This window comes from Catharus ustulatus, chromosome 29 (genome assembly GCF_009819885.2).
Source record: "Catharus ustulatus isolate bCatUst1 chromosome 29, bCatUst1.pri.v2, whole genome shotgun sequence".
Classification (NCBI taxonomy): domain Eukaryota; kingdom Metazoa; phylum Chordata; class Aves; order Passeriformes; family Turdidae; genus Catharus; species Catharus ustulatus.
This window is the reverse complement of record NC_046249.1, coordinates 5,275,350-5,302,718: the sequence shown is the minus strand read 5'-3', so window position 1 is coordinate 5,302,718 and position 27,369 is coordinate 5,275,350. Positions and strand designations below refer to the sequence as shown.

At 53.8% G+C, this 27,369-nt stretch overlaps 1 protein-coding gene across 1 annotated transcript in view; it reads right to left on the bottom strand.

Annotated features, from left to right (window-relative positions):
- Positions 1-8,132: 8,132 nt before the first annotated feature.
- The window catches only part of REXO1 (RNA exonuclease 1 homolog), a 43,683-nt gene continuing 24,446 nt past the window's right edge, over positions 8,133-27,369 (bottom strand). Inside the window, exons 6-16 of the mRNA XM_033082106.1 lie at positions 26,408-26,545; positions 24,936-25,059; positions 23,758-23,871; positions 21,746-21,883; positions 19,648-19,761; positions 18,976-19,049; positions 14,799-14,909; positions 14,370-14,485; positions 14,015-14,153; positions 9,740-9,860; positions 8,133-8,793 (exon numbers count right to left, since the gene is read on the bottom strand). Of these exons, the coding sequence (XP_032937997.1) occupies positions 8,705-8,793; positions 9,740-9,860; positions 14,015-14,153; positions 14,370-14,485; positions 14,799-14,909; positions 18,976-19,049; positions 19,648-19,761; positions 21,746-21,883; positions 23,758-23,871; positions 24,936-25,059; positions 26,408-26,545 (1,278 nt within the window). The 3' untranslated portion in view covers positions 8,133-8,704. The remainder of the gene's footprint in view (positions 8,794-9,739; positions 9,861-14,014; positions 14,154-14,369; positions 14,486-14,798; positions 14,910-18,975; positions 19,050-19,647; positions 19,762-21,745; positions 21,884-23,757; positions 23,872-24,935; positions 25,060-26,407; positions 26,546-27,369) is intronic.

Below are 27,369 nucleotides of genomic sequence, written 5' to 3'. Positions count from 1 at the left end.
CGGGACTGCTGCCACCCGTCCTGCCCCACGCGGGACCGTGGGGACAGCCCATGCCACACCTCCGCAGGGACCCGCCCGCCTCCCCTCCTGCCCGGCACGGCCCGGCCAGGCTCCCCTCCCCTGCCCGGCTTTATTGTCTCGGTTCAAACCAACCCGAGCTGCTGCGGCAGGAGCCGTTCCCGTGGGATCCGTCCGGGCAGGACACGGTGACACTGTCAGGGTGTCCCTGCCACCACCCCAGTGGAGAGGCAGGTGGTCCCAGACTGGATCCCAGCGCAGGGTGGGCACGGGGCGGATTTGGGCAGTCCCGGGGCTGGACTGGGCTCACTGGGGATCACTGGGAATCCCCCCCAGAGCCCCCGGGGTGCGGCAGCTTTGGGGACAGCGAGAAGTGGAGGCCGAAGGCACAAACGAGCCCCGGACTGCGAGCCCAGCTGGGGACAGAGGCCACCTCGTTAGTGACGGCAGCTAATGAGGCCAGAGCCGGGTGTCCACCCCGCACTCATCCTGCACACCCGCAGTGGTCCCGCGATCGCCGTCATTACGATAATTACTGCCTGCAATTAACCGCAGAGAGCGGAGGCGATCACCCAGCGCCAGCCCCGCAGTCCATGAAGCATTTACTGCACAGCGGGAGTGGCTCCTGCGAGCTCCCTGAACCGTCCCTGCTATGTCCCGGTGTCCCCACACGTGTCCCCATACGTGTCCCCACACGTGTCCCCATGTCCCTATACACGTCCCCATGTCCACATGCGTCTCTGTGTTCTCCTAAGTGTACCCAGCTCCCCATACATGTCACTACATCCCCACGTCCCCATACATGCCCTCGTGTCCCTGTGTCCTCATGGACCTATGTCCACATGCATGTCCTCACATCCCCTTGTTCCCCTATTCCCACACATGTCCCTGTGTCCCCGTGTCCCTATACATGTCCTGATGTCCTCACATGTGTCCCCATGTCCCTGTGTCCCCGTGTCCCTATACATGTCCTGATGTCCCCACATGTGTCCCCATGTCCCCATTCACATCTCCATGTTCCCCTGTGTGTCCTCATGTTTCCACTCTGGGTGACATTGGCAGCATCTGACCTGCAGTGGGGACAGATTGGGGACAGATTTGGGCACATTCCCATCCTGAGGTTGCTGCTCAGCTCCCGACAAAGGGACAAACCTGTGCCGGGCTTTGCCCCTGGTTCGGTGCTGAGCCCAAGGACAGAGCTGTCGTTCATTGCCCCGCAGAGCTGGTGACGGTGGCACAGGTTTGAAATAAAGCTCAGGGACTGCTGGGGGGTCCAGCCCGAGGGGAGAGGTCCGGGCACAGCGGGCAGGGAGGGAGGTTTGGATTTGCAGGTCTGAGCAGGGGCAGAGGCCACAGTGGGGCTGGGCTGTGGGGTCACGGAACTTAAAAGCTCAACTCATTCCACGTCCGGCCAGGGCAGGGGCACCTTCCACTAAACCAGGGTGCTCCAGCCCCCGTCCTCCCTCTCCCCAGCCCCCTTCCTCCCTCTCCCCGAGCCCATCACCTGCCTGCCGCTTCTGCGACCATCCCGCAGGGCTGCAGCCGCACCCACGAGGAATTTCAGCGTCTCAGCCTTCACCTGCCACGTCCCATCTGCCGTCCCCTCCCCTCCTGTCAGCCCCCCCAGCGAAGGTGGCACCGCAGGAAGGGCCAGTGACCATTCGGGCACGGCTTTCGCTGCCTCTCGATGTTTTCGGAGCATCGGGGCTGGGTTTGGAGGAAGGAAAGGGACTTCCAGCATCCCACCCCTGTGTCCCCCCACTCCCCCACAGGCCACAGCGGGTGGCTTTGGGCACCCGGGAACGAGAACGGCCGAGGTCACCCTGGCAACAGAGGCCAGTGAAGGCGACATTTTCCCAATCAATCGCCCTGTGCAATTAGCTGACACCCCCCTCTCCCTTCGCGTGTAATTAAGTGAGCGCCGGGAGGCCGGGGCAGAGAGTGTCCCTGGGGCGCCGCGGTGGCTGTCCTGGCGTGTCCCCTCCCCTGGCACCGGGATTGTCCTGTCCCCTCCCCAGGCACCGGGGGTCTGTCCTGGTGTGTCCCCTCTCCTGACACGAGGGGTCTGTCCTGGTGTGTCCCCTCTCCGGGAGCTGCCCCTGGCAGCCCCTGCACTCACAGGGAAGAATTCAACCTCCGAGCGGCTCCAGCTGCCCCATTCCAAGCGGCTGAGCAGCTACAAAGCCCTGTTTGTTTGGAGAAAATAATGATAATAATAATAATAATAATAAAATAAATAATAAGTAATAGTAATAGTAATAGTAATAGTAATAGTAATAGCAATAGCAATAGTAATAGTAATAATTTGGGAGCGTTTCCCTGTGGGATGGGGGTTGAGGGGTTGTTTCCCAGCCTGGGAGGAGCCCCATGAGCATCCCCCCACCTCCAGCCAACATGTCCTGGGCTCCCACTCGTGTCCCAGAGTGAGAGATGCCCTCAGCACCCAGAACCTGCCTCCAACACCCAAAAACTTATCTCACTTCCATCCTAAAACCTGCACAACCAGTGGCTGCTGCCCTCCTTCCTGCTCCTTCCTCTCTCCTCCTCCTCCTCTGTCCAGGACAGGGGACAGCTCCAGGGAGGGGTCAGGGTTGGTCACTGGTGCTGACCCTTTCTCTTGCCCACCACCAGCCCCTGCTCCCCAGTCTGGCCAGTTCACCTCTCACTGGTGGCTGGAGGGTGCAGAAGGACCCCAGGCCCTGCGGTGACACAGGTGTCACTCAGCTTGTCCCATGGGAGGTTTAGGGCTGGCAACACAGACTCCAATGCCTGGGGATCATCACAGCCCCCCTGCACTTTGGGGCACAGAGCCATCCCTGGTGGGGACACAGGGCGGGGACACAGGGCCATGACAGAGACCCAGGGCTGTCCCTGGTGGGAACACAGGGCCATGGCAGGGGCACAGAGCCATGGCAGGGGCACAGGGCTGTCCCTGGTGGGGACACAGAGCCATGGCAGGGACACAGAGCCATGGCAGGGGCACAGGGCTGTCCCTTGTGGGGGCACAGAGCCATGGCAGGGGCACAGGGCTGTCCCTGGTGGGGACACAGAGCCATGGCAGGGACACAGGGCTGTCCCTGGTGGGGAGCACAGGCTCCCTGTGCTGCGACCCAGGAGAATCCAAGGCACAGAGCAGTGACCGAGGTGCCCAGGCTCAGCCAAGGACTGTCCTTGGGTCCAGCCAAGCAAAAGTCTGGAGTGAAGAGGAGAGAGGAGGCAGCAGGGGCTGCTGTGAGGTCCTTGTCCCCACTGGCTGTGGCACAGGGGGCTCACTGCTGTCACCACATGAGGAGTTTTCCTGCCTGCACCATGAGCAGTGCCACCCTGCCACGGGATGGACACAGCCCTGCCTCGGCCCCAGCACTCCCCATCCTGGAGGGTTGGGATGAAATGTGGGAAAAGCTCTTTAATGTGTTCACCTCTGACCTGTGCCAGGTGGCTCAGGGGTAGGAAGGGACACACAGACAGGGGAAGTCCCTGCTCGGGGGAGAGGCTGCAGGACAAGGCAGCAAATCCTGGAGCACTGGGTGAGCGGAGCTGCCCGGTCTCAGCTGAAGGAGGGACAGGCAATGACCCTGAGCACCCCATGGTCCCTGGGCTGCCCAAAACCTCACTGGGATGGAGCAGCTTTGGAGCTGAGGCTGCTTGATTCAGGTTTGGAATATCCCTGCACCTTTGGGAAGAAAAGGGTGGGGTCAGGGGGCAGGGAAGGCCAGGCAGGGCCCTCCTGCAGGGCTGGGCCCCTCTGCCAGCGCTGCCAGGGACCCTGTGGGGCACTGGAGCTGTGACAGCTCTTGGGACCACACCAGCAGCACCAATTCATTGGTAGAGCTCAGACTGGGATGGGCTGGAGGCGGCTTCCATGGACACAGTGTGGGATCAGGGCCTGCACCCCAGTGGGGAGGAGGGGCAAAGTGGGAGGATTTGTGATCCAGCAGCACCTCTGAGCTCGCCCCTCTCCTCTTGCTGGGGTGAAAATGGAGTTTTTTCCCCAGCAAGCTGCTTCCTTTCACTTCCCAGGTTTCAGTTTATCCCACTGGGTTTTGGGAAGGGCCAGGAGTGGGATTCTCTCTGCTCCTTTGCTTCCCCTGCTTCAGCTGCAGCATCTGAACACCAAAGTGGGGACGGGCAGTGCCAAGCCCTGGAACCACGCTCAGAGCCAGAGGCAAAGCCACCCAAAAGGGGCAAAGGTTTAGAGAGCAAGAAAACCCCTTCAGCTGGTGATGCCCCAACTCTGGCAGAGCCCTGAGAGACAAAATCTTCCAGGGAAAAACAGGAGGGACAGACTCTGAGACATCCTGAACATGCTTTGGTGTCATCCAATCCCAGAGTGGTTTGGGCTGGGAAGGACCTCAAAGCCCAACCTGTTCTTAGCCCTGCCGTGGGCAGGGACACCTTCCACTGTCCCAGGGTGGGACAAGGGTGCTCCAAGCCCTGTCCAAGCTGGCTTTGTGTCCTCCTGTCCCTCCACACACCTGTGGCTGGGTGAGTGCTGCTCCCTTGGTACCAGGGCTCTTACAATCCTAAAAATCCCACCTGCCTCCACCCTCGACCAGAAGGAGACCTGAAGGGTCCCTGTCATCCTCCAGGCTCCAAAAGAGCAATAAAGAAAAATGCTTTTGTCACTGCAGGGGTTCCCTGATGTCACCTCAGGTGCCCTGCAAGGGGGGGACACGGCAGAAGAGGGACCCTGGGGGATGGGGTGGGACTGGAGGTCCCTGCTGGAGCAGCCAGTGCCACAAAGGCCGGCGGGGATGGCTGAGAACGCGAGCCAGGCGTGACTTTTACAGCCTCCGGAGCAGGCGCTGCCACCGCCGAGCCATCACCCGCGCGTTAAATAAAACACATTGCCAGTGAGGTCATCTAATGGCCCATTATTTTTTTATTTGAACTTTTTACCTTCACCTCTTCCTCCGTGCTGAATCAGCTCCTTGGCTTGGCACTTGAATTCCTGCCCCATTTGGGAGATTGATTCGGGCTCCGGGGGGAGCCGGGGCAGGTCTGGGGGATGCTGAGCTCCCTCCCGGCCCCGGGATGAGGCAGGAGCAGCCGGGATGTGCCCGGGCACCCCTCGGGCTGGGGGGTTTGCAAAGAGCGAGGGTCCAGCCACGGCTCCCCCTCCTCGTTCAGTCCAGGGGGTTGGGATCGGGGTCTTTCCAAAAGGAGTGGAACCGGTTTCATCCCTTTTCCTCGGCTCATCCCGGGGCACGGAACAGGCAGAGCTGGGAGCGGTGCTGGGGAGGCTGGGCTGGGCTGCAGGGGAACCAAGAGCGGTGCAAACCGCAGGGATGAGAAAACACGGGATGGTTTGGATTGGGCAGCACCCGAAAGGGCAGAGGGGGAATGGGCTGGGACAACGCTCACCCCTCAGCCCGTGCCCGGGAGGCGCCGGTGTCACCCCGTGCCAGAGAGGTGTGGGGGGACACACCTGAGGGGTCACACCCAGCCCCCAGCAGAACAGGGCCTTGTCCCCACTGCTGCCACAGAATCATGGAATGGTTTGGGTTGGGAGGGACCCTAAAGCCGATCCAGTCCCCCCCCTGCCATGGCAGGGACACCTTCCACTGTCCCAGACTGCTCCAAGCCCCAGTGTCCAACCTGGCCTTGGACACTGCCAGGGATCCAGGAACAGCCACAGCTGCTCTGGGCACCCTGTGCCAGGGCCTGCCCACCCTCCCAGGGAACAATTCCTGCCCAATATCCCATCCAGCCCTGCCCTCTGCCAGTGGAAGCCATTCCCTGTGTCCTGTCCCTCCAGCCCTTGTCCCCAGTCCCTCTCCAGCTCTCCTGGAGCCCCTTCAGGCCCTGCAAGGGGCTCTGAGCTCTCCCTGGAGCCTTCTCTTCTCCAGGTGAGCACCCCCAGCTCTCCCAGGCTGTCCCCAGAGCAGAGGGGCTCCAGCCCTTGCAGCATCTCCGTGGCCTCCTCTGGCCTGGCTCCAGCAGCTCCACGTCCTCCTGCTGCTGTTCCCCAGGGCTGGGGGCAGCTCTGCAGGTGGGGTCTCACCTGAGTGGGGCACAGGGGCAGAATCCCCCCCTCCCCTGCTGCCCACGCTGGGGGCTCAGCCCAGCACAGGGGGGTTTCTGGGGTCAGTGCCCATGGCTGGGGCAGGGTGAGCCTCTCACCCACCAACACCCCAAATCCTTCTCCCCAGGGCTGCTCTCCTTGGGTTCATCTCCCAGTCTATGCTCAGGGCTGGGATTACCCAGGTGCAGGACCTTGGATGTGCTGAATCCTTCTCCACCATGGGGAAGGATCTCCAGGGAAGCCTGCCCAGCCCCTCCCAGCTCCAGGATGGCTCCAGCACCTCCTCTCCACAACCCATACACAGGCAGAGCAGCCCCAGACTCAGGAATGTGCATCTAGTCAACACTCTTTTATTAAAAACAATTACAAAAAGTTACAGGCTACAATCGTTCTGTACAACCCAACCAAACCTCTGGTGCCTGGGGAGGCGATGGCAGCACTGGGCCAGGACTGGCTCTGACACCGAGGGTGTGGCTGGATATGGTTCCACTTTCCCAGGGACATCCCCTGATACAGGCAATCCCCCCACACCCCCACTCCAAAAGCTTCCCTGGGGAAAGGAAGGGGAAATGATGGAGGTGCCATGGGCTGGCAGGATTCCTGCCTGTCCCAGGCCCAGGAGATGGGGTTGAGCCAAGCAGCTCCACAAGCAGGACACCAGCACAGGGTAGAACACCCTGGCTTTCCCAGGGAAGGAGCTGCTGTGGGAAGGCTGGGGAGCAGGGGAAGCAGGGGCTGCCTGTTGAGGAACAGGCAAGAGGCAAGAGCCAGATCTGACACCTGATGTGGCTGCTCCAGGGACATTCCATCGCTGCAGCCAGGGGTGAAGATAAACGGGGGATAAACATGGGAAAGAGGCAGAAGCAGGAACAAACCTTCCCTCCCCAGCTGGGAAGAACTGAACTCTGCCTCTCCCACAGCCTGGGCAGGAATAGCACTGTTCCCTGCAGGCAGTGGGACATGGGACAAGCCAAGGTGTCCCAAGGCTGCTTTGGGGTGGAAGCCCCAAGGCAGGGAAGGAGCAGAGCTGGATATGGAGCACTGGGGGAGCAGCAGGGAGCTACATCCCCAAAACCTGGGGTAAGGAACAGGCTGCCAGAAGAAACATAGATGGGCTCAGCACTAAGAGGAGACTCTACAGCCCCACTTCTCCTGGTGGCTCTGGAGAGCCTGGCAGAGAAGGCACCTCCCTGCTTCCACATGGACTGGGGAGAGTTCAGCAGGACCAGCGTGGGGCTGGAGCAGGGAATCCCTGTCCTGGAACACAGCCCAGCCCACAGCTCCTGCCCACAGGCTGGGACAGCTGAGCAGGACATGCAGGGGACACACAGCTGTCAGGACCTGGCTCTGACAGGAACCAAACCCCAGCAGCTCCTCTGCCCCCAGACTGACACAGCCAGCCCATGGCAGGCACACAGGGACACAGCAGCCACCAAGTGACACAATTCCAGTGCTACCAGGATGAGGGGTCACTGCTCTGGGAGGGGGTGAAGGTGCTCCCTGACCCCAGCTGAGAGACCCCATCCGTGGTGATTGCTGCCCTCAGCTCTGCTGTCCCCAGAAGCAGCAGGGTCAGGGCAGAGGGACCCACCAGTGCCATCCAGCCTGCCTGGGCTCTGCCCCCATCACCCCAGGGACAGTCACACTCAGCAGCTGTTTGTTCAGGTGCCAGACACAGCTGGGTCCAGCTCTCTACACAATTCCCAACATGTAAACAACTTGAAATGAAGGATTTTTCCCTATTGCTTCTGCCTGCATCAGGGACAGGCTGGTGGGGAGTCCTGCACACTGCTGAGGCCACCCCTAGGTGTAACTTTACCTGCACACCTCAAAAACCTTGCTCCCTGAAGCTCACTGGGGCCCTGCTGGAAGCTGAGGGTCAGGGAAGGAGGGACAGCTTGTCCTATCCTGCTCTGAAGTGATGCAGGTTCTCCCTGGCTCTGGGAGCTCTTTGTCCCTGTCCTGCCACGTGGCTCCCTGAGGGCAGATGTGACACTCATGGTTTCTCCTTTGCACTGACTCCAGAACCAGGTGCCAGCCAGCCCTCAGCAAGGAGATCACCTGGGGCACAGCAGGTGGCAATTCCTCATTCCTCTCCCTCCAGCTGCTCAGACACAGCCTCTCTTTTGCAGCTCCACAGTGGGATTGCACCAGGATCTCTTCCCAGGTGCTTCATCCCCAGCTCTTGCTTCCCACACCAGCTACACAATCCACTCACAGCATCCTGCCCAACCTTCTTCCATCTCCCCCCTCTCCAAAAACTGCTTTGGAGTACAGAGGCAATTTAAGTTACATTTGGGGAAAAAACCAAAAAAGTTAACGATCTACCTTTAACTGAACCAGAAAGATCCTTCTGCACATCTCCAACCTACCTCTAACAAGCTTCTCCTAGGAACCAAGAAGTTCTGGTTGTGCTACTCAAAACCACCTTGCCAGGCCCACAAGGCAGTGCTTGGACCACAGAGAATCCCTCAGGTGGAGTGTGAGGATCTGAGAGCCACCACCTGGACAGGGGGACTGCAGGTGTGAGTCCAGGAGTCCTGCTGGGATGGCAAGGGAGCAGGAACATGCTGCTGGCACAGGGGGACAGAGTGGCTGTGGGCATTTATTGCACTGCTTCTTCACAGAGGTGCAGGAGAACAGCAGAGACACAGGCGCAGGTCATCGCTTCACCTTCGCATCCTCCTTGATCTTCCACACCATGAGCTCCATGCAGGCTCTGGCATCCTCACTGGAGTCGTGTCCTTCCACTGGGGACACAAACACAGGCATGGCTGGGACCCTTCTGCTGCAGGGACTGCCTGCTCAGCCCAGCACAGGGAGTGCCCTCAGGCAGAGCCAGCTGCTCCCTGGCCCTGCAGTCACCTGGGAGCACCCTGAGCTCCAGCCAGGGATTTAAAGAATTCCACAGAATGACAGCATGATTTCTGTTTTATGGGACACCTTCCACCATCCCAGGCTGCTCCAAGCCCTGTCCAACCTGGCCTTGGGCACTGCCAGAGATCCAGGAGCAGCCACAGCTGCTTTGGGCACCCTGTGCCAGGGCCTGCCCACCCTCCCAGGGAACAATTCCTTCCCAATATCCCATCCAGCCCTGCCCTCTGGCAGTGGAAGCCATTCCCTGTGTCCTGTCCCTCCAGCCCTTGTCCCAAGTTCCTTTCCAGCTCTCCTGGAGCCCCTTTAGACACTGCAAGGAGCTTTAAGGAGTCCCCCAAGCCTTCTCCAGGCTGAACACTCCCAATTTTAAACATGCATTTTTTTCCATTTAACCCACCCTTTTTGCTGGGCTTCAGCCTGACACCATCATGGAAAAGCTGGGAGCTTCCCAGCAGTGTTTACAATGTGCTCAGGGAAGATGGGTGGGAACAAGCCCCATTTCCAACAGGAGGGTCCATCTCAGCTGGCCAGAGAGAGAAGAGAGGGCAGGACCTGGACTTGGCAGAGCCACCCTCAGCCTTCCCACACCACTTCCTTTGTCCCACACAGCACAGGCAGGGATGCAGGGAGAGCTCTGCCCTCGGGACAGGGGTCACACTGAAACGAGCTGTGGCTGAGGCTTCCTATGCCAGCACATTGCCAGCTACCACACCATGCAGGGCAGAAAACACCAGGAGCTAGAGCATGGGCTTGGGGACAGCAGAGAAAGGCAGGGCTGAGGGGACCACAGAAGGCAGTGGGGTCCCTCAGAGGTCTCACCATTGTCCTGGATGATGCGTTTGAGGTAGTCGGCCATGAGCGTGCGCAGGGCGCGCTTGTAGGGCAGCCCCAGGCGGTGGGGGAACACGATGGCTGTGTCCACTACAGTGCCATGGATCAGCTGAGGGAGGGAGCACAGGAACAGGGTTATTTCCCCACTCCCACAGGGACAGGCACTGCTTGGGATCAGCCATGCTGCAGCAACCTTCCGGTCACCTCTGTGCAATGCTCTCAGCATTGCCGACCCAACCAGTCTGGCAGGAGGCTCTGCCTGCATCCAGGATGAGTCCCCTTGCAGGGTGTGTGCACTCAGCACTGCCACTCCTGGGCCAGCCCCACACCTCCCCAGAGCCCTGGAACCTCACATCCAGGATGAGTCCCCTTGCAGGGTGTGTGCACTCAGCATTGCCACTGCTGGGCCAGCCCCACAGCTCCCCCAGAGCCCTGGAACCTCACATCCAGGGCAGCAGGGATTCAGGGCTGGTGTAACTCAAGCAGGACAGGCCAATCTTTAATCCCCCAGCCTGGAGAAGCTGGAACAGCTCTGGAGTCTTTCACAATTAAAAATTAAACTGAAGAACCAGCTGGCTGCACAACAGCCTCTGTGTGAGCTGTAGCAACCCTTCAACTGCTTCTGAAGATAAAGCAGCTCAGAACAGTGAGTGGCATCCCTGCCCATGGCAGAGGACTGGAATTGGGTAATGCTCATGGTGCCTTCCAACCAAACCATTACTGGGATTCTAAGATGGGGACAGAAGTGGGCAGGATGTGCATGACAAAGCAGGATGTGCACACTGCTGATACAGAGTAGGCCTGGCCTTCAGGGTACAAACCAACCCCAAATCTTCCCATCTGCCTGCAGTGACTCAACAGGAAGTTTTTAACCAGCACCAGCTCAGCAAGGATGGAATGGGACAAGGAAATTCTATCACTGAATCATATCAGAGAGTGTTTCGAGTTGGGACTTTTTAAAGGGCTTCTACTCCATCCCTTGTCACAGGCAGGGACACCTGCCACCATTCCCAGAGTGCTCCAAGTCCCATCCACTACTCTGGACTTGCTTCCACTGCCTCAGCTCAGGATGGACACAGGAGTAGGTGCTGGTTGGTAATTTTTTAAATCTGGTCATTTGTGCACAAGTTGATTTTTAAACTCCCTGAACAAAGAGCATTAAGTCTGGAAAGCACAGCTGGAACAGAATTCCTCCAAAAGGTCCATCCTCAGCCTTGCTGTTACTGATAGAACCAACCCAGTTTGGGCTGAAAGGGACCTTGCAGATCATCCCATTCCCACCCCTGCCATGGCAGGGACACCTTCCACTGTCCCAGGCTGCTCCAAGCCCCAATGTCCAACCTGGCCTTGGACACTGCCAGAGATCCAGGGGCAGCCACAGCTGCTCTGGGCACCCTGTGCCAGCCCTGCCCACCCTCCCAGGGAACAATTCCTGCCCAATATCCCATCCAGCCCTGCCCTCTGGCAGTGGAAGCCATTCCCTGTGTCCTGTCCCTCCAGCCCTTGTCCCCAGTCCCTCTCCAGCTCTCCTGAAACCCCTTCAGGCTCTGCAAGGGGCTCTCAGCTCTCCTTGGAGCCTTCTCTTCTCCAGGTGAGCACTCCCAGCTCTCCCAGCCTGTCCCCAGAGCAGAGGGGCTCCAGCCCTCTAATCCAGTACCTGAGCTATGAATTGTCACCACGCTGGAGGAACTGAGGATGCTGAACAGGTCAAAGTGCTCCCTGCCCTGCACCAAGGGGCCTGGGGACAGCCAAAAGGCCCCACCTGACAAAGTCCATAATCATAGGGCAAGGTGGCTTTTTTAACACTGATTTCTTCCTCTCAGGCTAAAACAACATTAATCCTTTGCTATCATGAACTGCATTCAGTGGGAGCTAAAGGAATGTAGATGAAGGCAATCCTATATCCTGAGCACAGGAGTGAAGGGCAGGGCCTGAGAGATAAAACCTGTGTCCTGTCCCAACATGGATGACTCTGACAGAGCCCTGATAATCCCCTCTTCCTCTCTGCCTCCAGGCACCAGCTCATGGTTACTGGATCAGTAACACCTCCACAACTGCCCCAGAACAGCTGCACTTGAACAGCAACAACCTGCTCCACTCCTTGCAGTATAAAACTGCCAATGTTATGGATAATCTCCCCTGGACTGCACTCAGCTCTGGCACCCGCCCAGACACACTGGTAATTACTTATGTAGATCAGGAAGACTGAGGAAACAGGATAATAAAGCTTTAAATAAAACTTGAAATGCCATCAGCACTTGGAAGTTGCCACAGCCATTAGTGAGATATGGCTTTAGTGCCACAGCCCTCAGCCATTCCACTGACACCCCATAGCTCTGCTGGAGTGCTCTGGGCTCCTCCTCTTGGCAGCAGCTGTGGTGCTAAGAGAAAATCAAGCCTCTAAGAGGCCAAGGCAGTCATCTCGAGCTGATCTAACTGGAAATAATGCTTTTCTGATTATGATGAAGCCTCTCCAAGGCTGGGATAAAGGGTGCCACAGAGAGGTAAAGTGTTTTACAGGCATTAAAAACTCCTGCTTCCAACCCAGCTCTGGGAGCTGGCAGCCACAGAGGCTTCAGCAGGAGAGCTGTGGGATGAAGAATGGCTGAGGGAAGTCCTGGCATATGAGCAAAGACTTGGCTCCTGCCTGCCACACGCTCTCCTGGTGATCTGGGACAAACCCCTGGGGCTGCAGTGCAGGACACACTCCTTGGCAGGACAGCAGAAGGGGCTCAGGGATGGGCACACGGGGCTGATGAGGGCCAGGCAGGAAACAGGACAGGTCAAAATAACTTATCAAAGTAACACCACAATTCCTAGAAAAGCTAGCACAGAACAGAGAACAGATCTGGCAGGGGTGAGAGGCAAACGATTTTGGATCAGTCATAGAATCACAGAATGGTTTGGGTTGGAAGAGACCTTAGAGACCCTCTTGTTCCACCCTCCATTAGACCAAGCTGCTCAGAGCCCTGTCCAGATCTGTCACCCTGGGCAGCAGCAGCCACTAAAAGTTCAGGTGATGTTGCAGTGTTTCTGGTCAATGGTATGTTCTGCCCAAGTTAATGGTTTAGTCCAAATTATGCCCTCCCACCCACCTTGTCAATCTACCCTGAATTCCCTGTCAATCCTATTTTGTACCAACCCCCTGCTTGGAATTTCCCTTCAGAAATCCCCTAAGAACTGCACATCTCATTAGTCCACGTGACCCAGCTTCCCCTCCCAACCTCCCTCATTGGATAATGCTTTTGTGAACCCTACCCTTTACCCCTCCCAGAATTGCTCCAGTTTGCTGGTGATTTGTACCCTCCCCATGAACCTCCCCCATATTTCAGCTGTTGCACCTTTACTTTTTTGTCTTTTGCCCCAGAATTCCCCAAAGTAATAAATCCTCTTTTATCCCATTCAAAAGACCTCTCCCTCCTCCTTGCCTCCTTACAACACAAACTGACAGCACAAGGCTGTAGAGAAATTGCTCTAGCCACATTTCAGATCATCTGTCCCCGGGGTGAGACCCACCCTGGGCATGGGGCAAAGTGAGTGCAGACAAGGTGACACCATGAGGGACACACTTGACCCCACTCCCTTGGACTTCCACCACAACCAGCTTCACACAGCTCAGGGACTGGACAAACCATGGAATCCAGGAATGTCCTGAGTGGGAAGGGACCCTCAGGGATCATCAGTGCAGCCCCTGGCCCTGCCCAGACCCCCCAACAATCCCACCCTGAGCATCCCTGAGAGCGGTGTCCAAACGCTCCTGGAGCTCTGGCAGCCTTGGGGCCGGGATCATTCCCTGGGGAGCCTGGGCAGTGCCCAGCACCCTCGGGGGGAAGAACCTTTCCCTGAGCTCCATGCCAAGCCCTGACACAGCTCCAGCCCTTCCTAGGCTCCTGTCCCTGGTCATGAGAGTGGAAAGATTGGTACCTGTCCCTCCTCTTCCCCCACAAGGATGTTGAAGACCAAGACAAGGCTCCCCTCAGTCTCCTCCAGGCTGAACAAACCAAGTACCCTCAGCTGCTCCTCATGACCCCTCCAGACCCTTTCCCATCCTCTCTGCTCCTCTGGATGCTCTCTAATGGATGCATGGCTTTCTTATATTGTGATGCCCAAAACTGCACACAGGACCTGAGGTGAGGCCACCTCACTACTGTGAACTCCCAGTCCTTGGAAATACACAGTTCCTAAATATTAGAAGGAGGCACCTAACAACCCCCAGGGTGGGAAAACAACACAGGGAGATGTGAAGACAAGAGCCCAAGTTACCTTTAGTGCAAATAAGTCACTTTCCAAGCTGTGCCCTATCAGTATGGTGTCTGCACTGAACATGTTCAGTAGGACGGCTTGGACATCCCGCAGGGTGATGCTCGTGTTCTCCAGGTCCTCTTCTGTCACACCTGAGAATCTGCAGAGCAACAGGACACATGTGGAGATCCTGCACCTCAAGGCCCAAAGCCCCTCAGCCCTTAGGGAGTGGTGGGAAGTGGAGTTTCAACAAGTGCTCCCAGCCACACCATGTTCCTGAGAGAGCATAAAGCTCTGTCCCAAGGAAGAGCATCCTCAGCTGGTGTCACATCCCTCACGTGGTGTCATAGCCCTCCCCTGGTGTCCCAGCCCTTACCTGGTGTTGTAATCCACCACCTTGGAGTCTGGCTTGACAAAGGTGTCATACACCACTTTCAGCTCTGAGTTGATCACAGTTACTCTTGTCAGCTCCAGTCCTTGCTTAGTGTAGCACTGCAAGGAACAGGGCAGATGTGATGAGAGGCACCAGGCCAACCACAGTGTGGGATCTGTGGAGCCCCTCACCCATTCTGCAGCTCCCAGAATGCAGCAAGGCCAGGCAGCAGCACTGCCCAGCGTGGGCCAGTCAGAGCCTGCCAGGGCTGCACAGCCCTCAAACCAAACACACCAATCAATAAGAGCTCATTTACACCTCCAGCACCAATATTCAGAACAGAGAGAATGAGGTCAGGAAACAGCTTCCCTTCAGTCACTTGTGTCACACCTCAGCCAGTCACAAAAAGCTTTGTTTTGGCTTTGGACCCACCATTTCACAGTCTAAGGCATAGATGCCAGGGTAGCCATCAGTTGTGGGCAGCTTCTCAAAAGTCTTCACAAAGCCATCCAGGCTCTCCTTGCGCCCATCGTGCACGTGTTGCTGAAAGACAGGGACACTTGGTGATGACAAGAACAAGAAGCCAAAGCCCACTCCAACAAACCTCAATTTCAACAAAAGTGGGTTTTTAATAATTTCTTAATGAGGAATAAAGTGAGCCTGAGAAGTTCACAATCACAGCAAACAGCCATGAGCAGCCCTAATTCCAATGGCAGATCAGGGCTGACAGCACGTGGAGGAGCAGGACATCACATGTCTGGGGACAAGGAGCTTTCAATCTGGAGTAGAATTAGTCAGGAAGGGGCACACTGAGGCCTGGCACTGTGTCTTGGGTTACAGTACAGGGTGTGATAAAAGGTATCTATTCTATCTCCATCTGCTGAGGGTGGGGGCAGTGATCCTGATCTCCATGGGAGATATTCTGCTAATGGGCCACCCACTGAAACCAGGCAGGACATTGTTCTTTATCTTTTCACAACCCATCCTTCCTCCAGCCAGTCATTTTCTGCTAATGGCCATTGAGTCCCACTGTGTGACTGATAAAATTACTGCATCCCATTGGGAGGTGCTCCAGCCAGGGGGAAGAGCCCAACATTTCTTACCAAGATAAAAACAGAGGTTTTGGGACACTAAGGGAGCCCCTTTCTCCACTGGACTCCAGAGGGAAACTGCACCTTGTACAGGAGCACTGCTCCAACTGAGCCACATCTGTCACTACAAAAGGACTGCAGCCACCATTTAATCAAACTGCTACCAACACCCTGCCTAGGGGTGTCAGGTTGTACTCTGACTTTGTCAGGGTTTGTGGTTTTTTTCTTTGTAGTATTGTATTTGTATTTTAATTTCCCTAGTATAGAACTGTTACTCGTAATTCCCATATCTTTGCCTGAGAGCCCCTTGATTTCAAAATTATAATAATTTGGAGGGAGGGGATTTACATTCTCCATTTCAAAGAGAGGCTCCTGCCTTTCTCAGCAGACACCTGTCCTCCAGACTAGGACACACTGATATAACTCCAGCTCCTGGTTCCTGTGGCCAAGACAAGCCCAGATGGAGGATCCTAACCCCAACATCCCTCTGTGAGCACGAGCAGCAGGTGCAGGTGACAGCAGACAGCTCCAGAGCATGTCTGTGTGTGCATCCACTCACAGCCCCTGCATTCCACACCCACAGCAGCTCCAGCCCACCAGTACTTGAGGCAATAGAGGGCACTTCCAAGCACTCTGCACTGTTCCCAGCTAAAGCTCCAGGGTCAACAAGATCCAGCAGGAAAACTCAGGGAGTGATTTCACAAGTGGTTTAAGCCAGTGCATGACTGAGCTGCTGTTGCAACACAGGTACTCCCACAGCACAGATCCCAGTGGTTATCCTGGAACCTTCCTGGCAGCAGGGCTTCTCAGCTGGGTGAAGTTTAAAGGGGAAGCAGAACAGGTAACCAAGGGCAAGGCAGAGCTGTGACTGCCCTTTTGCCTGCTGACATGGTTTTATGTAAAACCAACCTGCACCACACCCAGAGGTGATGCTCTCCCTCCCTTAGCCCCCGTGGGGTTTTTTGTTTTGTTTATGTTTCGTCTGTCCCTAAATGTCCATGTATTTGTGCACAGTCACAGCAGTCTGGGCACAGCTTCCTTCTCCATGCTCAAAACCATGGAATCACTGAATCCTGAATGTTGGAAAGGACTCCCAAGATCATCAAGTCAACCCAGCAGCCCCACCATGGTCACCACTAAACCATGTCCCCAAGTGCCACATCCACATGGTTTTTTTTGAACACTTCCAGGCATGGTGACTCCACCCAGCGCCCTGGGCAGCCCCTTCCAATGCTTTACAACCCTTTCAGTGAAGAAATTTTCCTAATATCCAACCTAAACCTCCCCTGGCCCAGCCTGAGGCTGTTCCCTCTCCTCCTGTCCCTGTTCCCTGGAGCAGAGCCTGACCTCCCCATCTGTCCCCTCCTGTCAGGGAGTTGTGCAGAGCCACAAGGGCCCCCTGAGCCTCCTTTTCTCCAGGCTGAGCCCCCTCAGCTCCCTCAGCCATTCCTGGGGCTCCAGCCCCTTCCCCAGCTCTGTTCCTTTCTCTGGACATGCTCCACCCCCTCAATTTCCTTCCTGCCATGAGGGGCCCAAAACTGCCCCCAGGATTTGAGGTGGAGCCTCAGCAGTGCCCAGCACAGTACAGAGCTTCCCACAGGTCTGACCCTACAAGGAATGAAACTGCTGTGGTTTGTCTCAGGATTAAAGGCTGGAGAGATGAGGAACTGAGGCCCTTGTAAAGCTGACATGTGTGTGGGCAGAGAGGAAACCAAAGCAGGATTTGCATATTTTCCTGCACAGGTCACTACTGCAGGTGCAGCCAGAGCACAGGAACTGCATCATTTGAAGTTAATGAGGCAGCTGAGGCCAATCTCTGTATCCAGAGCCAGCACTGCTCAAAGGCCTCATGGATCACTGCTTCCCAGGTGCAAGGGGCTGCACTTGTCCATTCTGCACCCACAGCACGGACCCTGCTGTGCTGAGGGAATGGGGAGGGCAGCTCAGCAGCCAGGAGACAGCAAACACCTCTCCTCCACAGCTTCAGCCCTTCCCTCCCTGAGAAACACAACAGAACTGAGCAGTGAAGTGAAAAAAAACCCCAAACCCTATCAGGTATTTTTCTCCATCAGTTGTTGTTCTGAAATTACCCAATTCTTCCTGGCTGGGAGGAGGGCAGGGAAGTTGCTCCTGTTTTTGAGAGCAGCAGGCTCAGGTATTACAAAGAGCAGGCTCCCTGGAGCAGCACAGCTCCCTCCTGCCATCTCCTGCCTCCCTGCCTAACTGCAGCAAACCCAGCAGGGACATCCCTGGGCTTGGAACACTCGGGCTTTTCTAACCAGCTCTGGGTCAGAGAATGGTGTCTTACTACAAATATTTTCTGCTTTCAAAGCCCTTCTTCAAAACTGAAGGATTCAGTGCACCCCAAAATTTCACTGTGTGCTGAGCAGGCTGTGGATTCAACTTTAAATCTACCAAAGGGTGCTCTGAAAACTGGGAGCTTATAAAAAAAAGGGAGAGGGACTTTTTATACTGATAGAGAGTGACAGGACACAGGGAATGGCTTCCCACTGCCAGAGGGGAGGGCTAGGTGGGATATTGGGAAGGAATTGTTGGCTGTGAGGGTGGAGAGGCCCTGGCACAGTGTGCCCAGTGTAGGTGATTTTTAAAAAACTCCTAAATTCACACGGAAGAGAAAGAAAAGTAACAACCTGATCCCATCCAATCCAACTGTGCAGAGCAGGCTTTTATGGTGCCCAGAAAATTCTTCTGATTGTAACAAACCTTGAATTTTGCTCAGAATTCACTTTCTGCCTCTAGCTTTTGGTTCTCCCCTGTGTGGCAGCTGCCAAATATAAAATGCCACCAAAACAAGTGACAAGGAGCATGCCCAGAGAGCTGCACAAGGCAGACTGGGGATGCCAGGTTGGAACACCAACTCTCCTGCTGCCTAAGGGAAAGAAAAAAGCACCTGTGCAAAGGTACCCCAAACAGTGCTCTGCTCTATCAAACTCCACATCTCAGCAGGTTTTCCATTGTTTTTCTAGTGCTGGGCTCCCTCAAAAGAAGTTCCATGACACTTTGGAGATACAACAGGCTCCTTGGGAAGGTTCCTTCCCTCATTACAAACAAGGACAGGCAACAAACAGAAAACTTGTCAGAAAAGATTTGTCCACCTGGAGAAAGTTACCTTAGCATGGGAATCTGGAAAGGAAAAGATGGGAAAAAGGGGTTGGCACATTATTGCAAAGACTCTGAAACTGCTCCTTAAAAGGAAATAAATCCCTTATTTCTCATTTCTTCTGTGATTCACTGAAGAACATGAGCTTTTCTATGTCCCTCAAGTAGATGAGCTGGGCAGCTCAGGATAAATGAACCTAGCTCACTCCAGACAGTTAAGTGTCAAATACTGGATTTTCCTACCATTGCAGAGCAAAAAAAATTTAACTTGCACTTGTTTTATCCCCTTAAGGGAAGCCACTTCTTCTAAAGGCTTAAACAAGGATTTCCCAGCCACTGGCACTGTGAGCAGAGCACAAATGTCACTGAGAATAAAAAGGTGTTGTTCCAGCACTTACTTTAGCAACCTGGCAGCCTGGTGACCCCACAGCTCCGGAGCAGCAGCTGTAGTGAGTTTCCCACCCACCTGGCACTGAAAGAGCAAGAGATGAAGGGTCAAGGAGAAGAGTCTTGTTAACAAGAGACCTGAACTTCAGCTTTCATGTGCAGATCCCCTGGATGAGCACAACAATAACGTGCCAAACACAGGGGGAAAATAACTGTGGATTCACAGGCAGCAATCTAAAGAGTTGAAGTCTCTGGTACTCAGCCAGACAAATTCCAGAAGCCACTTGGATGCTCTGATGGAAAACCAGAGCAGAGCTCAAACTAGGTTAGTGCCTTGCTGCAAATGAATTCAACCAAGATCAGTGAACTCTCCTGGGAGTGACAGACCTTTAGTGCTCCCAGTCAGCCTTTCAAAAGGCTGCTTTTTTTTTTTTTTTTCAAAAAGCACAGGAAGGTTTTTTTCCTTTACTTTTCTGAACAAAGATGAAACAGCCCCAGTGTCACATTGTGGGGACCGCCAAGCCCAGCAGCTCCTTGTGAGGCCATTTCAGTGCCAGGCACAGGAACTGTCACCACCTGGGAGCGTGACAAGCCCCAAAATGAAGCTGAAAGCTGAGGAAGACTGTGTTTGGAGCTGGAGCACAGGCAGCACCCCCCAGCCCCCTGGCAGGGCTGTGCCTCACCTCTCTGCTTGCGCAGCCGCCCCCAGTGATGCACACACTCCTCCTTCCGGATGCAGCTGCCCGAGGCTGAGACCATGTACTCGGTGCCACAGCGACAGCAGATCCTGCACGAGGCTTGGGGACAGGAGAGAAACAACAGCCAGGTCACTGGAAACCCCTCACCTGCTTAACCTGGCCAAAGCAAAGGAAATCACAATCACTCAAGCCCCAAATGCTGTTAAATGGTGTTTTGTCGTTCCAAAATCCTATAAAGGCACAGTAATCCCTCTGAAATCTGCCCCCCAAACACTTCCCAGAGGCAAACACAGAGATTCTCCAGTGGCTTTGGTTCACATCAGCTGCCCCCAGTTCCATCAAGGTTTGCTGCATTGTTTCTCCATGCACAGCAAATTACGTTGGAGTCTAACAGAGTTATTTTAAGAAACAGGATAAATAAGTCATTCTTTGGACACCAGAGCTAATGAAGTCTGGTTTCCAGGGGATCTGTGCCTTGTCACTTCCAAATGACATTTTAGCTCTTCCAGGGCACAGCTTTTCTGTCAGGATTTTCCAGCAGCAAAACCCAGGAGCACTTAGAGCAGGGTCTGGCCCAGCAACTGCTCCCTCCTACCACCTCTGCTTTTACTGCCCAAAATTTGGGGAAGGGAGATGCAAAAAGCCACTGTGAAGGAGCTATCATTCTTCTGATCTCCATGCAATTCCATGAGTTTTGGTGTGAGCATTAAAGCTGTTAGCACATTCCCAGCTCTAGCCAACACCAGCCCACTGGTCACGGTGGCAGCAACAGCTTTAGTTAAACAAGGAAAAATTCAAAGATCCTGCAACATCTGCAGGAAACTACAGGAACAAAACTAGGAACATGAGCTCAGAATCATAAAGGAGCTGGCTGGCTCCCTGGAAAAAAGGGCTCTCACAAATACAGCACTTGACAGTGTTAATGCAAGAGAGCTTTTGCCCAGGTTGCTTCAGCAACCACAGGACAAATGTAGGCACAAGGTGTTAACATGGATGAGCACTTAACACACTTTAGTGAGGTCTCTCCACACAGATGCTCAGGGGAGCGTGGCAAAGCACCTCAAAAGAAATCCCCAGCCTGGGTTTTATCCCTGCTGCAGCACAGCCTGCTTTAGTCAGGGCTGAGGAACAGAAATCTTGCCATGAGTTCAGAAAATTCAGAGGAGGACCCTGTCCTGTCCTGAGGAAACTTGTGGGATCCAGGGCAGGTTGGACATGGCTTAGAGCAACCCAGTCTGAAGGAAGGTGCTCCAGGGAGTGGAATGAGATGGGCTTTAAAGTCCCTTCCAATTCAAACTATTTTGTGATTTTATGATCATTTTGTCCAGCTGCAAAAAAGGGCTCTGGGGAACTTGTGGCCCAGCAGTGCCACCAGATCAAACAGAAAACTCTGCAATCCCGAGCAGCACAGCAGGACCCACTGCAAAGCCAGCCTGGCCCAGTGTCAGTCCTCATCCCACCATAACAGAGCTCACACAGAGACAGAAAAAAGTCCTTCCCTGGGGGAGGGGAGGGTCATCAAGTGCAGAGCAGGAGCCTCTTTCCACCCTGCTCAACTGCTGCTCTTTGGCAGCACAGAATCATGGAATTGCTAAGGTTGGAGAAGACCTTTAAGACCAAGTCCAACCATCAGCATCACCACCATGGTCACCACTAAACCATGTCTCCAGGTGCCACATCTGCACATTTTTTGAACATTTATGGGGATGATGACTTCATCACTGCCCTGGGCAGCCTATTCAATGCTTCACAACCTTTTTCATGAAGAAATTTTCCTTTATATCCAATCTAAACCTCCCCTGGCCATTTCCTTTCATCCTGCTCCTTGTTACCTGGGAATTAGAAACTGGAAACCTCCCTCAGGCTCACAGCCCCACAGACTGTAAATCTGGGTCAAAAACAGCATCCTCAGGACATGAAAGCTGAAGAACCTCTCCATGCAGGAATGCAGCACAATTCTGCAACCACACTCCCCATCACAACAGGAGCAAAGGCTCCACACTGAGACTTTTACACAACCAGAAGGGGCAGCTCCAGCTGTATCCAGCAAATCCTGCAGAAGGAAAGAGCCAGCAGAGCTTACAGTCAATCACTTTCTTCTCCTCTGCAGTGAAGAGCACAGCACGTCCAGGCTTCTCAGGGTGAGGCATTGGGTAGCCGTTCTCCTTGAGCTGCTCCTCAGTCAGCAGGTACTCCTTGAGGCGCCGGTACAGGGCAGCTCCTGCACACAAACACAGAGCTCAGCAGCAGCACCAAAGCACTGCCTGCAGCACCAAAGCACTGCCTGCAGCACTAAAGCACTGCCTGCTCCCCTGCCTTCAGCAACCCTGCCTTGATCAACAGTCCCCTCTACTCTGGACTTGTTTCCACTGCCTCAGCTCAGGACGGATACAGGAGTAGGTGCTGGGTGGTAATTTTTTAAATCTGGTCATTTGTGCACAAGTTGATTTTTAAACTCCTTGAACAAGGAGTATTAAGTCTGAAAAGCACAGCTGGAACAGAATTCCTCCAAAAGGCACATCCTCAGCCTTGCTGTTACTGATAGAACCAACCCAATCTGGGTTGCAAGGGACCTTGGAGATCATCCCATTCCACCCCTGCCATGGCAGGGACACCTTCCACTGTCCCAGGCTGCTCCAAGCCCTGTCCAACCTGGCCTTGGACACTGCCAGGGATTCAAGGGCAGCCACAGCTGCTCTGGGCACCCTGTGCCAGGGCCTGCCCACCCTCACAGCCAGCAATTCCTCCCCTGTATCCCATCCAGCCCTGCACTCTGGCAGTGGAAGCCACTCCCCCTTGTCCTATCACTAAATGTGACACTTCTGCCATTTTAATGTTTAAATGTAAAAGCTGATAATTGGTAGCACAGCCTCAAACACCCCTCAAAGGCCACACACAGGTCCCTAAAAACTTATTATCAAAAGTTTCTTCTTGCTACTGATTTCAGGCTGCTCATTTCATTTTACAGAATAATTGCAACTTCTTGCACTCTGCTCAATATCTCCTTTGGCTGCTGCGTTAAACCCTTCCAATATTGCTGGGTGCCCTTTGATGTTGCTTAGCTGAGCTATACTGGCCCTTTTAAGCTTTCTCAATGTCAATTCCTTCTGCTCCATGGCCTCCCTGGCTCTTCTCTGATCTCCTCTACAATATGCCTACATCTCTTGGCAACCAAAATACCCATAACTGATTTGAGCTCACATGAAAAATGCTCGTGGCACAACCCTTTGGCTACAATATGACCTTACTGTGACATTGGTGAAAGTGCAACTGAGCCCTGCAGAGATGGAGATTTTTAAGTTTGCCTTTTAATCTGACAGGCACATTGTAAAGAACTGCTTCAGGGCAAGAAAGTTAAAGTAAAATAATGCCCAAAGCACAAGAGGCAGCTCTGAATGGTTATTGATACTCCATCAAAGCCAGCCAGGCTGCAGCAGTGACCTCACAGCCCCAGCGAGGATGGAAGGAGGGCACTGGTCAGTGGTGTCACCATCCCCCCTGCAGGGACTCTGCAGCTCTGTGATGCAGAATGTCCTGAGTGGGAAGGGACCCTCAGGAATCATCAGAGCAGTCCCTGGCCCTGCCCAGACCCCCCAACAATCCCACCCTGAGCATCCCTGAGAGCGGTGTCCAAACGCTCCTGGAGCTCTGGCAGCCTTGGGGCCGGGACCATTCCCTGGGGAGCCTGGGCAGTGCCCAGCACCCTCGGGGGGAAGAACCTTTCCCTGAGCTCCATGCCAAGCCCTGACACAGCTCCAGCCCTTCCTGGGCTCCTGTCCCTGTCCCAGAGCAGAGCTCAGCCCCTGCCCCTCTGCCTCCCCTCGGGAGGAGCTGCAGCCCCCGAGGAGTCTCCCCTCAGTCTCCTCTGCTCCAGCTGAACGAGCCAAGTGCCCTCAGCTGCTCCCCAGACCTTCCCCAGCTCCGTGTCCCTCCTTTGGACACTCTGCAACAGCTTTAGATCCTTCTGACAGTGTGGTGGCCGAAGTGCCCCTACAACTCGAGGTGAATGCACCAGCCTGATTCTGCTCCCCTTAATCAGTGTCACACCCCAGCTCCACCCTCACAAGTGACAGCCCAGCAGGAGCAGGGTCTGACCTGTCAGATCCTCGGCTCTCAGGTTCCCTGAGCGGTTCAGAGTAAAGCTGGTCTTGGCAGCAAGCTTCCCTCCCAGCACAGCTTCGTGGGACACCACCTTCTTGTTACTTGTCTCTGCAAGGAGAAGGGAACAGCACAGGGATCAGGCACCCAGTGGTGACTTCAGTTCCAGTTTGGGACACTACACATGGGCAACAGGAAGACTGTGTTTATCCTTTTTGAACCCTTGTTTTGCTCCAGAAATTGATTATTTGTGCCACATGCTGGCCCAGCATTTCCATTCCAGCATTGCAGAGAGTTTTCTGTTCACATTGTCAGCCCACTGCAATTTTAAGGGCAGCAAGAACACTTCTACAGTCCTAATATAAACTTGTACCTCTCTCCTCATTCTGCACAGCAAGCCCTCCAACTGACCAAAAGCAAGAGAGGAGCCAGCATAGAAACAACTTGACCCCTTCATGTCCTGTGTGAGGGTATCACCCACCCCCAGAAAGCAGCTTTGATTCTGGGGCCCTGCTGACCAACCTCCCACACAGGATCTTTCAACTTCTTTCAGAAAGGAGCTTCAGAGCTCTAGAATATGCTCAGCACATCAGATAATGGCAAGAGGGGCTTTTTACTAATCATTAACTGGCAGCCCTCTCCTAAAGGCCAGCCTCCAAGTTCAGCTGCTCTGCCTAATGGCCAGGAACGTAATGAAGACAGAGGAGAGAAAAGGGAAGAGACTAGAGAAAAAAAATTCACAAGAACAGCACAAATTGATTGTTTAATGTACCCTCTCGAGAGCCAATAATGAAATGTCTTAACCCTCTTCGTTTCTCTCTTGAAGCTTAATGTGTGTAAAAGATTTCTGTGGTGATGGACGAGTCTATCACTTTGAAGGCATCATGTGAAAGTTACTCCATTAGCAGGGCTTTTCATTTGAAAGAACTTGTGCTAAAAAAAAAAAAATCCACCCGTGTGGTATTATCTCCATTTAGGCTGAGAAAGCCAACAAAGCATTGCAGGACCTGCCTCTTGAAGGCCCATTAAAGCTTGCCAGGCTATAAAAAGCTAAACTGGAGCTGTTTGCCTTTCAGCATAATGCTGCTGAGAAATGGGTTCTGGCTTTTCAAACAAGTTTCTCTCTGGTTTGTAATGCCAGCAGGGCTCCAGCTGTTGAGCTGCAAGGTACCTACTGTTGGTGCTGGCCGGGGAGTTGGGCACGAGGCTGCGCAGCTTCTTCAGGGTGTTGACGGCCACGTTCAGGTAAATGTTGCGACTGGTGCTGCGCTCATAGGCCACCTTCTCCTCTGCCAGGGCCTGGGAACAGCACAAGTCAGCACCACACACCCTCCTCCCACTGCTCACAGAGCCCCTGAATGAGTTGTGTTGGGAGGAACCTCAAAGATCGGTTTTTTTTCCACCTTTCGCTAGCCCCATCCAACCTAGCCTTGAACACTTCCAGGGATGGGGCAGCCACAGCTTCCCCACTGCTATTGGAGAAAATAAATGTTTGGCTCTTAAAATATAGGCTCCAAGTAGGATCCCCCCCACCCCCAAAAAGAAAAAATTGCTTGACAAGGAATTGAGTAATAAAGCAGAATGTGGCACCAATATGTACTGGTGTGAGGTCTTGCTCAGGTAAGTAAGAGGAAAAAAAAGTAATTTTATTTTAAACAAATTGCTGAAAAGAACTTCCTTGTGAACCTTTCCTGAAGAGATTAATAAAAATTTCCTAATTAGCAAAAAATTATTTTCTTCAAACTTTAACATATCTTAAATTTGTATCATCCCTTCTCTTTTCCCTCATATAAAGTCTGCTGCCACCTTGGCTTAAGTATTCCAGAGCTGCTCCTGCTCCCAGGAATCTCTAACCCTGCCATGTTTTCATCAAGTAATTCTTGATTCTTGTGCTTGGAACTGCCTGGGAAAGGCTGCTTTCCCACTTTGGTGCAGTGCAAGATCTTAACTGGTAAGAGAAGGAGGTTTGGCAAATTGTGACTCCTTGAATGCAACAGGAAGCTGGGAAGGTGGAATCCCACAAAAGAAATCCTCATGGTGTCTGCTTTGTATTGGGATACACCACATTACCCAATGAATGGCCAAGCTTTCCCAATAAAATGGATTACCTTCTCAGCTCTGCTTTTGGAAAAGCTACTCTACTGTCCTTACTGCTAGAAGGCTCCTTAAAAGGCTCCTTAAAAGCAGCAAGGAACCAACTCCCAACCAATTACATCTATCCCAAGCACTTCTCTGTGCTCAACGCTTCAATTCCAGGAGGTGTTTCTGGCTGGTCTTTGACCACAATGCACATTCCTCTCCTGGAGTTATCAAAGGGATCAGGCAAGCTTTCCAAATAAAGAGAAAGATGGGATTTCCTACTGGAAGCCCCCACTGGAATGACATTTTCCGTTGCCCAGTCTGGTAATATTTAATGCCAGTTTCCTCACCTAACTGTTGGTGGATAGGGCAATTTTCATGGAATCAGGGAACAGTTTGGCTTGGAAGGGACCTTAAAGATCATCTAGTTCCTACCCCCAAGTTTCTGCAAGCATAAATCCAACCCAGTTTTCTGGATTTGCTACCATTTTAGAAGGTCTTGGCCAAGGCAGAGGATGCCATTCCCTGCTGAAAACTTTATTCCTGAGAAGCAGGGATCTGTACAGACCTTGTCGAAGGCTTCCTGGGAGGAGGAGCAGAATTTCAGGCACTCATCAATGAAGAGATTGAGATACCTCTGACGAATGTTGGTTGGGACTTTAGCACCAAATTCTGTGGGAATAACAGGCCTCTGTAAAGTGGTGCTCTGGAGGTGAGACAGAGAGAGAGAAAGAGGCTGGTCAGGCTCTAGGAGGTTGCTCTGAGGCTCTCCCACTTCCTGTTACTAATCATGGGGTGACTTCCTTTTTGAAAATCTGCCCAAAGCCAAACTTAACACGCAGCACTTTTGGTACTAAAAATACCACTTGAGGCTTCACCACCTTCAGTGCTCCAACTCCTTTAAAAACAGCTGTATTTCACCCTGAAGTCAGCCAGGAGCCAAGGACTCCAGGGGCATTAGTCACACCCAGGCATTCCAGAGCAGGGCATGCTGACATTCCCAGTGAGAGATCCAAGGTCAGGATGGCACCAAGCACCACAGGCTGAACTGGAGCCATGATCACACACCACCAGTTATGGGCACCACACACAGGTTTGGTTCTCTGGCTGTGAAGGGAGAACAGGAGGTCCCTCCTGCCAGCCTGGCAGTCACCTAACCCATCCCACTCCCCAGGGCATTCCTGCAAATTGGGTTTTCTTCCCTTTTTAATGCAAATCATGATGTTCCTAAAAGGATTTACCCCTTCAATTTAATGGCATGTTCTTCAAAACCTGCATGTTGGATCAAGCTATGACCCACCACTGCAGTTTTCTATTTCACACCAGTTTATTCCCCACATCACAGCACACTTGCCTCCTTTTCAGAGAGGAAAACGTGCATTCATCTCTAAAACACCCAATTGTTTTGTCAGTTGTTCTCCATCCCACCCAAGAGATGTCCACAGACCAAACCATCTGCTGCAATCTGCAATAAAAACAGCTCTGTGGAAGATGTGAGCTTGTTCCAAGGGGAGCAACTGGTCCTATCTC